General features: G+C 35.1%; 1 protein-coding gene across 11 annotated transcripts in view; it reads left to right on the top strand.

Moving 5' to 3' along the window:
• The window catches only part of OXR1 (oxidation resistance 1), a 446,019-nt gene that overhangs the window by 365,104 nt on the left and 68,211 nt on the right, over nt 1–12,704 (top strand). For 10 of the 11 annotated variants that reach the window (XM_010863467.1, XM_010863466.1, XM_010863474.1 and 7 more), the window contains 3 exons: nt 2,878–2,960; nt 5,872–5,979; nt 7,398–7,511. In XM_010863467.1, coding sequence (XP_010861769.1) covers nt 2,878–2,960; nt 5,872–5,979; nt 7,398–7,511 — 305 coding nt within the window. Of the gene's footprint in view, nt 1–2,856; nt 2,961–5,871; nt 5,980–7,397; nt 7,512–12,704 lie in introns of all 11 variants that reach the window. The other variant, XM_010863479.1, reaches the window with a different exon arrangement.

The following is a 12,704-nucleotide window of genomic DNA, read 5'->3' as shown; positions in this document are numbered from 1 at the left end:
CACAGTTGAGCTCCCTGCATCATACAGCAAATTGCCAGTGGCTATCTGTTTACATGTGCTAATATGTATCTTAGTCTCTCAATTAATCTACTTTCTTTGCTACTCTCTCAATTCATCCCACCCTCTCCTTTCCCCACTGTGTCACAAGTCTGTTCTCTGTGTCTGAGTCTTTATTGTTGTTCTATTGCTAAGTCCCGTCCCAACTCTTTGCAACTCCATAAACTGCAGCACACCAGGCTTCCCTGTCCTTCCCTATCTCCCAGAGTTTGCTCAAACTCATGTCCATTGAATCAATGATGCCATCCAACCATCTCATCCTCTGTTACTCCCTTCTGCTGCCATCAGTCTTTCCCAGCATCAGAGTCTTCCAGTTTGTCAGCTTTTCACATCAAGTGACCAAAGATTGGAGCTTCAGCTTCAGCACCAGTCCTTCCAGTGAATATTTAGGGTTGATTTCCTTTAGGATTAACTGGTTTGATCTCCTTACTGTCCAAAGGACTCTCATGAGTCCTCTCCAGCACCACAGTTTGAAAGCATCCATTTTTTCCACACTCAGCCTTCCTTATGGTCCAATTCTCACATCCATACATGACTACTGGAAAAACCATAGCTTTAACTGTATGGACCTTTGTCAGCAAAGTTGGTTTCTCTGCTTTTTAATATGCTGTCTAGGTTTGTCATAGCTTTCCTTCTAAGGAATAAGTGTCTTTTAATTTCATGGCTGCAGTCACCATCCTCGGTGATTTTGGAGCCCAAGAAAATAAAATCTGTCACTGCTTCCACTTTATCTATTTGCTATGAAGTGACAGGACCAGATGCCGTGATCTTAGTTTTTTGAATGTTGAGTTTTAAGCCAGCTTTTCACTCTGCTCTTTCACCTTCATCAAGAGGATCTTTAGTTCCTCTTCACTTTCTGCCTTTAGAATGGTATCATTTGCATAGCTGAGGTTGTAGATATTTCTCCCAGCAGTCTTGATTCCAGCTTGTGAGTCATCCAGCCCAGCATATAGCATGGTGTACTCTGCATATAAGTTAAATAAGCAGGGTGACAATATATAGCCGTGACATACTCCTTTCCCAATTTGGAACCAGTCTGTTGTTCCATGTCTGTTTCTAACTGTTGCTTCTTGTCCTGAATACAGGTTTCTCAGGAGGCAGGTCAGGTGGTCTGGTATTCCCATCTCTTGAAGAATTTTTCACAGTTTGTTGTGATCCACACAGTCAACAGCTTTTGCATAGTCAATGAAGCAGAGAGGATCTTTTTTTTTGGAATGCCTTTGCTTTTTCTCTGATTCAGCGGATGTTGGCAATTTGATCTCTGGTTACTCTGCCTTTTCTAAATCCAGCTTGTACATCTGAAAGTTCTTGTTTCATATACTGTTGTAGCCTAGCTTGAAGGATTTTGAGCATTACCTTGCTCTCATTTGAAATGAGTGCAATTGTACTGTAGTTTGAGCATTCTTTGGCGTTGCCTTTCTCTGGGATTGGAATGAAAACTGACCTTTTCCAGTCCCGTGGCCACTGCTGAGTTTCCGCATTTGCTGGTATATTGAGTGCAGCACTTCAACAGCATCATCTTTTAGGACTTTAAATACCTGAGCTGGAATTCCACCACCTCCACTAGCTTTATTTGTAGTAATGCATTCAGTGAGTCTATCTCTGCCCTACCCTACAATTTGCTGCCCTGCAAATGTTACATCAGTAACGTTTTTCTAAATTCCATTTATATGTGTTAATATTGCAATATTTGTTTTTTTCTTTCTGACTTCTCTCTGTACAACAGGTTCTAGGTTCAATAGTCCATTGTTTATATGGACCAAAACTTCTTTATCCATTCATATGTCAGTGGACATCTAGGCTGGTTCCATGTCCCGGCTATTGTAAATAGTGCTACTGTGAACACTGGGGTGCATGTGTCTTTTAGAATCATGGTTTTCTCAGGGTATATGCCCACTAGTGGGGTTTCTGGGTTATATGGTAGTTTTGTTCCAAGTTTTTAAGTGATGACTCCACACCCTGCATGTGACTCAGCAGTAGTGCCCTGCCTCCATGGCTTCCAAGCTTTGCTTCAAAAGCATTCCCTGTGGCCATATCTTCTCTCCTGTCTCCTCCTGCCATCTCTCTGAAGTGAAAAGCAGTCCTCACCCTGGGATTGCTCTCCAATCCCTACACTCCAGCTCCCAGCCATCACACGTTCTAGTGGACTTGCGTTCCTGTCTGGGGTATGTAGGGTCACGTCCCAGATTGTCTGTGTGGGTCTCACTCTATTCAGACTGTCACATATCAGCTGCTTCACTCTCCAGCAGTTTTGAATGCTTCCCCTCGGTTCCAACTGATTGCCCCAAATGTGGGGATCTCACCGCTGCTTCAGCTTCCCCACCTGCTGGGTGCATGTCTGACCCTACTCACTCTGCTCTCTCTACTCTTCTTTTTTCCTTCCTTCCTTCATCCTACTCAGTTTTGTGTGGCTCTATATATTCCTTTCTGGTGGTCAGGGACTCCTGCCAGCCTCAGCTCGTGCTCCACATGATCTTTTACATCTGATCTTCTGTGTTCCCGATACATCCATGGAGAGAGATGTGCCCCTTGTCCACCTACTTCTCCGCCATCTTGTCTCCTTCCTTCCTTAGGTTTTGAATTGACTTCCAGTTATTAAATGTATTGCTTCATACTGGTCAGTTTGTAAACCTAGCAGGGAAGGAAGTACATTTATTTATTTTGATATTTGGTTGTATTTTAGAGCAGAGAATCCTAGGTGGCAAGCTGTATTCCTGGTGAATCTGTAAATATCTGCTCCCTCAGCTCTATTTAGCTGTCCTTAAATTACTCTGAAAGGGAAAATAATTTAATAGAATTTTACATCATCTTTTTTTCCAGATACTGGCCAAAAGAAGACCCTAGACAAAAAAGATGGGAGAAGAATGTCTTTTCAGAAACCCAAAGGGACTGTTAAATATACTGTAAGTTATTTGTTTTGGAAAAGGTGATTTCTGTTTGTGATAGTCTTATTGAAGGTATTCTTTGTTTATACTGTAAATGAGACAAGGGTTCCTAATTTCCTTATTTTAAAAATCTGTACTTCACTGTCAGTAACTTTTACTAACAATGATACTTGTTTTTTAATTGTATTTAGGATTTTTTTTTAAGTGTGATATGAAGATAATTCTAGAAAATTTAATAAAATAATAGTTTGCTGGGAGTTAAAGTTTCTGTGCTACAATAATTTTTATTAGATTGGGCTTTTAGGTAAGCACTTACTTTTTAAAAAATGTGATCTTCATTGTATTCCCAGCAATGATAGTGATAATGAGAATGACAGAATATGGAAAAAGCAAATTGATATTAATTTTCTAGAATAACCTCTCTCATTCGATTATTTGCACTGATACATAGCTAAGTTTCTCTGTTCTAGAAATGACTCTCAAAAATGTCCTTAGAGTCAGCTTTTCATATTTCTGGTTACTATGGAGGACTAAAGTGAGAAATCTAATCTGTGGTATGCTGCTTATTTGATTAAATGTAAGTGTTGTTAGATAATGTTAACATGTTATAAAGCAGTTATTTTAACTATAGTTTGTCTAATATTTTGTTATATCTGTATTAAGAAAATAGTAAGTTATACATTTGTGTCATCACAAAGCCTTCCAATCTTGGCTTGAGTCTTGATTATTTTTTATAAATTCTAAAAATTGAACAAAGTATCAAAACCTTGAGTCACACTTTATTTTCATAAACTGTGTAATTGACAGTTTGAAATTTCTACCTTTCTAGATGCTTAAAGTTTAGGTAGAAATAGAAAAAAGTTTGGGTCTCACTTCAGATAGTAAAGTTCTTAAGATTTCCGACTAATAGAATGGAAATGGAAAAGTGAAAAGATACAAGGGACCACTCACATTTGGAATCGACAAGAGCAGAACCAGCGAAACAGGTGTAAAATACAGTATCCTGGGAGATTTGTTCCAGCAGTCCCACAGATACAAAAATCCACAGGTGCTCAAATCCCTTACATAAAATGGCACAGTATTTGCATATAACCTACACATGTCCTTCATATACATTAAATCATCATATTTAACAAACTATAGAAAACCTTATACCAATTCTTTCTTCATCCTTGCCCAGTGCCTAGTTTTTTATTCCATTTACCATCAGTCTGTTGTTCATCCAGGTTGGCATTTTTGGATTTAGCATCAGTTGCTCATTAACGTTCACACCTGTGACATTCTACAACTACTACTGTATTACTACCTCATTCAGTCCATTCCTATATTCTCTTGAGTCTTATTTGAAAATCTTATACCTTAATCTCTTTTACATTTTTATTACTTTAAAGATTATCTACTCCTGTAGTATTTTATTGGTTTTTCTGCATCGATTCTCTTGTCTCATTAATCCTGGATCTGTTGCCACAAATCTAAGATGCCTCTCAGCCACATGACTTTATTGCTTTATATTGGTGGGCTTTTCTTAATTACTTCATTACCCCAATTAGTAATAATAGTGAAGATGAAATGTGCATTAATTCATATGAAAGAAAGTAATTTTATAAATTTTCAGATGTTACAGCAAAGTAAAATTGGTTTACAGAGAGCTTTTACATACATTATCTCAATAAAGTGAGTGAAATACCGTCTCACTGCATAGATGAGAAAGTTTGCACAGAAGGGAGCAGAACTAGGTTATTTATTCATGTCTTTGACATCAGTTTGGTTTTACAAACCTTAAAAGGAAAATATATATTTATTGGATATTTTTAGCCCCCCCACATTCATATCTACTTTTCCTGATTTTTCAAAGTCTATTACAGTCTAATTCAAAATACCCTATTAATATCATCCTTTTTTGAGATTTAACTCTAGTTATTTCCCTTCCTAAAATCATAAATTCATAAGTGTACTCTGGATATTTAGGTGGAAGTTACAAAATCTCACAAATGTGTTTTGTAACTTTTCTATCTCTGATATGTCGGTTCTATTCTTTCCACTTTGAATGTTCTTTTCCCTTTTCTCTACTTCTCAAATTCCTACCCCTTCTTCAAGATTTAGCTTTAAATCTTTTCCATAAAACCTTTCTTGGACATTTAGGAACAAATATGTTGTTTTATCTCTACTCAGCTTTTGTTGTATTTGTTGTTTCATTTAAACTGCTTTTCATCTTTTATATAATCTTTTTTGTCTTTCTTACTGTCCAAATAGATTATAAATCTTTTATGCAGTAAAACTATTTAATTGCACTTCATTTTGTTCTCTACAGAGCTCTCATAATGCTTTATTTATGGAGAATTCTAAAGGAATATGTTGACCAATCAAATGACTTTTTTGTTTCAGGATGATTGGCAATTAAATCTCATAATTTAAGATTTCTATGAGTATGATTCATTAAGATAATACCGATTCACAAACATATTCCTCAGCTTTGGTTTGAATATATTTTCTAATTTATCCATTTAAATGACAGGTTACGTATATAAAGATTACTAGAAATAGCATTTCAAGTTTAGTACAACATGCTTTACTAAAGTAAAATTACTTTATAAAAGTTATATATATTTTTAGAAACTATAGTATATTGCTTTAAAGCTTTTGTAAGATGAAAATCACTTGTGTTTTGTAAATTATGGTTTGTATTTTGAAATTGCTTGAAGTAGAGAACTTCATATAATTGTAATGTATGATGGTAAAGCATATACTCTGATAATAGATTGAGACTGTTAACAAACGCAAAATTTCTCAAGCTATTCTATCTCTAAAGATGGAAATACAGCACTTACCAATCAAATGTAAGATTGTTCCATAGACATATTAATGATCATTAAACCTTATGGTTTAGATTTTCTCTTTTGACACATTAATTTCTTTTTCTTTTAAACAGGTTGAATCAAGGGATTCTTTGAATAGTATAGCCCTGAAATTTGATACAACGCCCAACGAACTTGTTCAATTAAATAAATTATTCTCCCGAGCAGTTGTTACTGGACAGGTATCATTTTCTAAATGCATTGATGGTTAGAAGCATTCAGTTGTTAAGACAGAGTGTCCGTTGCAATATAGTTAATTTAAGAAGAATAATTTTGTGCGTACTTTGAACAAATCATATTGGTTCTAGAAGAGAAGATTAAATGTCACTTATATCCATGTGAATTTTTAATATTAGTGAAAATAACTAAATTGTCTTTTCAAATATAGTTTTAAAGAGCTTTTAGAAGTGTTCAAAGCAGGACATGTATATGATAAAAAATTCAAACTTCTTTAAGGGTAATTGACTTAAAGTTTTCCTTTCCCAGAAGCAACTGTAGTTACTAGTTTGTATACCCTTCCAAAAATACTCTGGCCCTTTCTTCTTTTTTAAAAAAAATAATTTTGATCTGGAAAAATGTTCTATTTATGCATAACTCAGTCTCAGACTTTCTCATGTATCTAGAATGTTGCACTGTACCAGTATACAGGTATGCATTGGAAATACTGTGGATTTGGTTCCAAACCACTGCAGTAAAGCAAATATCACAGTAAAGCAGGTCACAGAATTATTTGGTTTCCCAGTGTGTATAAAAGTTATATTTACACTGCACTGTAGTCTTTTAAGTATGTGATAGCATTATGTATAAACTAAGTATATACCTTGATTTAAACTGTAATTTGAGTGAACTTTATTGCTAAAAAATGCTAACCATCATCTGAACCTTCAGAGAGTCATAATTTTTTTTGCAGTAGTCACTGATCTCATATCAGCATAACAAACATAATAGTAGTAAAATGTTTGAACTATTTCAAGGATTACCTATTGTAACACACAGACAGAAAATGAGCACATGCTGTTGGAAAATGGCACTGATAGACTTGCTTGACTCAGGATTGCCACAAACTTTCAACTTGTAAAAACGTGGTATGTGTGGAGCACAGTAAGGTGATGCACAATAAAACAAGGTGTGCTTATATTGTGATTTAACTAAGCACGGTAAACGTTAGATTTTCTGCTTTTTTTGCTATTGTAAACATTGCTGTAAGGAACACTCTTGTTTATATCTTTTTTGTTATATTCAGGTATATCTATAAAGTGAAGTCCTAGACATAAAATGGCTCAGTTAAAGAATGTGTGCATTTTAAACTTTGCTGGCTGTTCCCAAATTGTCCTTTAAGAGGAACACCCATAATTTATAAGGATCATTGTTTCCCTTCACTGTCGCCCACAGTCTGTGTTATCAAACCTATCTAAATTAAATTTGAATCTTTTTAAACTTTGTTAAAGATTATTTCAGTAATAAGATACTTTTAATCTGAAGGTTTTAATTTTTAAAATTTATTTCTCAAGGATATTGTTAATGGTGTTTTCTTAGAGAACAACATGTGATTATTAATATTTTAGTTTGACTGAATCTTTATGTGAATGTGTTCTCTCAGGTTTTATATGTTCCTGATCCTGAATATGTCTCCAGTGTTGAGAGCTCTCCATCTCTAAGCCCCATAAGTCCTCTGTCACCAACATCATCCGAGGCAGAATTGGAGAAGACCACTGTAAGTTTCCCTTCTTTACAAAGCTATCAAGAAATGGCACTGTATATATATCATCATTATTTAATCTTAGTTTGACTATGGCTAGAATAAAATTTTACCTCATTTTGTTAATTAAATTTGTAAGTCCCAATTTTTAAAGTAAACATTCTTATTAAATCAGATTGCTTAAATTAACTTACTGTTAGTGGTGGTAGTAATCCAAAGATATTCATCAGCCCTCTTATAAATACCACGTAATAATTTATAAATACCACGTAATAATTTATAAATATAATAATTTAAATATTTAATAAGTTAATCATATAATATCATGTTGGCTATCTTATGAAAATGACAACACTGTACCTTTGTGACCCCATGGACTATGGCCCACCAGGCTGCTCTGTCCATGGAATTCTCCAGGTCAGAATACTGGAGTGGGTAGCCATTCCCTTCTTAGGGCATCTTCCTGACCCAGGGATCAAACCCAGGTCTCCTGCATTGCAGGCAGATTCTTTACTGTATGAGCCACCAGAGAAGCCCATGAAAGGAATATATTACATTTATTCTTATCATCGATGAAAATGGAAGTGAGGTTCTAATGATAGGTATTACTGGACCAAACGATGCAGGGATACCTTTTTGAACATGGCCATACCATTTTCTCATGGGCCTTAACAAAGTGCTGTATTCATAAGGGGCAATGACAAAGGAGAGTAGTGTAACCTTAGGATAGTTTAATTTAGCTGTGTTCCATACACCAAAACATAATTGTGAAAAGCTTGACTGTAGTATTTTGCCTGACTAGGAACCTGTGGGGTCCTTTTCTTGTCTTTTGCTTTAACCCAAATCTGCCTATTAAGTGGCTTTATTGAAAGGCATAAGATCAAAGAGAAGAGAGTGCTGAGGCTCAAGAGAGCAATAAAATCTACATGAAAATGCTGTCTTCTTCACTTAGCCATGTTGGTAAAAGAGAAGGAAAGAACAATAAAGCCGTGAAACATTTTTAACCTTGAGTGTCTCAGCTTCTGTCAAAGGTGGCCCCAAAGTGTCCTCTAATATGACTAGTCATATGGATAAATTCTTTCTCCCTGAGATGAATCCAGGAAAGCGGTAAGAAACATGAGTTCTTGAAGTTGCCTTTACCCACGTGATCATCACCACCTACTGTCTGATTGTGCGCAATCGTCAGAAATAATTCTTTTGAACAGTAATTTTATAAACTTTAGTTATATCTTTTTAAAGCTAGAAATATATTCATTACTAGCCTCTGAGATAATATTCCCATGTGACTTTTTATATACAATATTTCAAGTGCTTCTGTCTCTATATTGTAATTATTGAATGTATATTTCCCACACTCTGTGTGTAAGTTCCTTAGAAGCAAGGATTTTATGATCTTATGTTTTATTTGATATAATTCATCTGTATTATATTAATTCAAATACTGTTTATTAGTTTTTAATATGTTTTCCCATAAATTGTCAAAAGTTTGTATTTCTAATATTCACTGATTGGTTTCCTGAATGTTCAGCTTTTTAAGGGCTTATTTATAAGGCTAAAATGTTACTGCCATAAAGGATCTTTTTTGTTTTTTTTTTAATATTTTATTTTTATATAAAATATAATCTTTGGGAATTATCACACAGTCCCCCCTCATGTTTTCATATATTGATGAAGAAATGTGGAAGAAGATAGAATGAAAGTGAGAGTAAGTATATGCTAAAGAGCTAAAATTTACTGTATGTCATATAAAATTCTAAGCAATTTAAAAGAATTTCCATCTAAGCCTAACCTCAAACTTAAGAGATAAGCGCCTGGCCTGGCTGTCTTTGTTTTTCCCTCTAGACCTATTCTACAGCCTTCTTCATCCTTTTAGGTGGTAGCCTGCATCATGGATGGGCCACCCTGACCTTTCATTTCTGTTGGTTTTGGTCTTCTGAGAACATTAACAGAAGATAAGAGGAACAGAGGAGGAGCATATTTATTCAGCTGTCTTCCTACAGGGTCACTCCAGAGTGGCTGCATTCTTCAGCAGCTAATTTCTTGTCATATGACCATTTCCACAGAGCCCTCCCTGTCTGTCTCTCTCCCTTACTTCTTGGGCCTATGGGTGACGATGAAGCCTCTGTTGTTTGCCCTAAATTTTCGTATACACTGTATACCTTTGTAAATAGTTCCATTATTATACTCTCCTAAAATCATTCAAATTGGTGTGCCATCTGTTTCTTCTAGTATATTAACAGTACAGTACTTATTTTACAGATGAGGAAACTGAGGGAGAAAGGTTAAGTACTCTTGCGTCTATCACTCAGCTTGCTAGTATCTGAATCAGGATTTCAAGGCAGTTTAGTCCAGAGTCCGTGTTTTTTGAATTTCCACTTTATAGCTGGAAATGGGTAACTCAGAAACTACTGTTGCTCAGTAAATATTTGGACCCAGCTCCTAAAGATAGGTAATATTTAATCATTGTAAATGTAGTGAGACCTATCACTTTTGTACTGTGAACGTTTCTTAAAAAAATTTTTTTAATCTGTCATTCTTTTATAAATATAGAAACCTTCTTTGTTTACTTCCTTTAATTTCTGTGCATCTTAAAATTTATTTATTATGCTAATGTCATTTTAGGCTAGAGCTGCTAATGTGATATACTCAGTATAGAATTCAGAGGAAAAATGTTTAATATAAGTAATATGGAAAAGTGACATGATTTTAAATAGCTTTTAATTTCTGCTTTATGTTAATATATTCCACTGAAGAATGGGACAGTAGATACCTTTATGCTCCTTAATATAAAACATTCTTTACTGTACTCTAAGTGAAAAATAAGAAAAGGACAGTACTTCTAATATGTTAAGGAAATATAATTTTCAAATTATATTTCATGGTAGTAAGAAAATACAATTTTGAAAAGCTTCTGAGAGATTCTATGGGAGGCCTAGAAGGTCTTACAGGAGAAAATATATAAAGTATTAATAGAGTTTACACACACTAAAAGCTTCTTTTTAAGCATAATTATATTGCTGCAGTTACTGTTAATATTTTAAAAGTAGTTACTATGCATTTATTATCGAGGAAGCTATGGCATAGAGAGAATGAGTAATTTATATAAGTCACATATTTAATGAGTGGTAAAGCTGAGATTTAAACCCTGACAGTCTGCATTCAGATTTTGTGTTATATTCTTAATCACTTTTTGAGCTAATTCATTAAAGCTTAAGGATTAGCAGTATGCATTCTCTGAGATTGAAACATACAGTCTTAAAATATTTGTGTCACAAGTTGTAGAAACTAGAAAGTTTGTAGTAAAGAGCTGTGTGGAAGTAATACAGCAAATTATTGCTTAACAAAGCAAAAATAAAAGTAAAGTAGATGATTCAGAAGTATTGCTTAGAATGATTAAAAGGTGAACAAAAATATTGCTTCGTTTCTTCTTTACTCCCAATATAAGATTCTCTGGACTCTTTAATATGTTGCTCTTCTGTTTTTATATCTGAAAAAATTATTTGCCTGTATTCATTTCCTAGAACTGCTGTAACAAAGGATCACAAAATGGGTGGTTTAAATCAGAAATTTACCTCACAGTTCTAGAGACTCGATATCTGGAATCAAGATGTTGGCAGGGGTATGGTATCTCCTTGTGAGGGAGGGTCCTTCCTTGCCTCCTCTAGCATCTGGTGTTTACCCACAATCCTTGTCCTTCTTGGTCTTGGTGTAGATCACTCCAGTTTCTGCCTTTGTAGTCACGGGGCTGTCTTCTCCCTGTGTGTTTGTGCCTTCACATAGTGGTCTCCTCTTCAGATAAAGAAGCCAGTTAAGTTGGATTAAGGGTCCACTCTACTCCTGTATGACTTCAGCTTAACTTCATCTGTGAAAACCTGATTTCAAAATAAGGTCACATTCTGAGGAAGAGGGTTAGGACTTCAGCATATCTACTTGGGTGATACAGTGAAGCCATAAAAACTTTGCCTTTTATAAAATTTAAAGACAATCACATAGTTTAGTCAGGAAGCTGTAGAACATTTTCTAACTCGAGTCAAATAACATTTTTTTTAAAAGACATTCAGTGACTGTTTTCTTCACGTATAGATGAGAGGATATATAAAAGAGTGATGTTAATTTCTTACAGAGTTTTGGGGATCTTGAGAATATATGTGATATCTAATAAAATAAACCTCCCTCTATTTTAATCATACTAAGCACATAATTCATTGACATATTGAACTTACATACCTGTAAACAGATGTTAAAGTCATAGCACACATGCACAAAGTTAAAAAAATTTTAGCTAAAAATATCAATGTGGGTTGAAGAGATTAAATACAGCATATGCTTTAAAAATTGTTCTCATATATGCCATCCTTAGACTAGTTACAACATTCCTCTCCCCTCTGTTTACCTTCCTCTTTACTCCCTGCTTCCTCTCTCTGTCTTTGTTTATACTATTATATATTTAAACCAAGAATAAATTTAAAATACCTGTATGTGAAGTATATTTTACCTATTATACATAATATATATGTAAATTATTATTTTAACTTCCATGCTTTTAAATCTAAATTTTCATATGTAAATATGTAACATATACTTTCTTATATAATAAACATAAGCTTATGTTACATATTATATTAAAATAAGTACAGTTCAGTTGCTCAGTCGTGTCCGACTCTTTGTGACCCCATGAATTGCAGCACGCCTGGCCTCCCTGTCCATCACCAGCTCCTGGAGTTCACCCAAACTCTTGTCCATCGAGTCAGTGATGCCATCCAGCCGTCTCATCCTCTGTCATCCCCTTCTCCTCCTGCCCCCAATCCCTCCCAGCATCAGAGTCTTTTCCTGTGACTCAACTCTTCACATGAGGTGGCCAAAGTACTGGAGTTGCAGCTGTAGCATCATTCCTTCCAAAGAACACCCAGGACTGATCTCCTTCAGAATGGACTGGTTGGATCTCCTTGAAGTCCAAGGGACTCTCAAGAGTCTTCTCCAACACCACAGTTCAAAAGCATCAATTCTTCAGCGCTCAGCTTTCTTCACAGTCCAACTCTCACATCCATACGTGACTACTGGAAAAACCATAGCCTTGACTAGACGGACCTTTGTCAGCCAAGTAATGTCTCTGCTTTTGAATATGCTATCTAGGTTGGTCATAACTTTCCTTCCAAGGAGTAAGCATCTTTTAATTTCATGGCTGCAATCACCATCTGCAGTAATTTT

Source organism: Bison bison, unplaced genomic scaffold (genome assembly GCF_000754665.1).
Source record: "Bison bison bison isolate TAMUID 2011002044 unplaced genomic scaffold, Bison_UMD1.0 scf7180017864491, whole genome shotgun sequence".
NCBI classification, from domain to species: Eukaryota; Metazoa; Chordata; class Mammalia; order Artiodactyla; family Bovidae; genus Bison; species Bison bison.
Note: the sequence above shows the minus strand (reverse complement) of the source record. Positions and strands in the feature narration are given on the sequence as shown.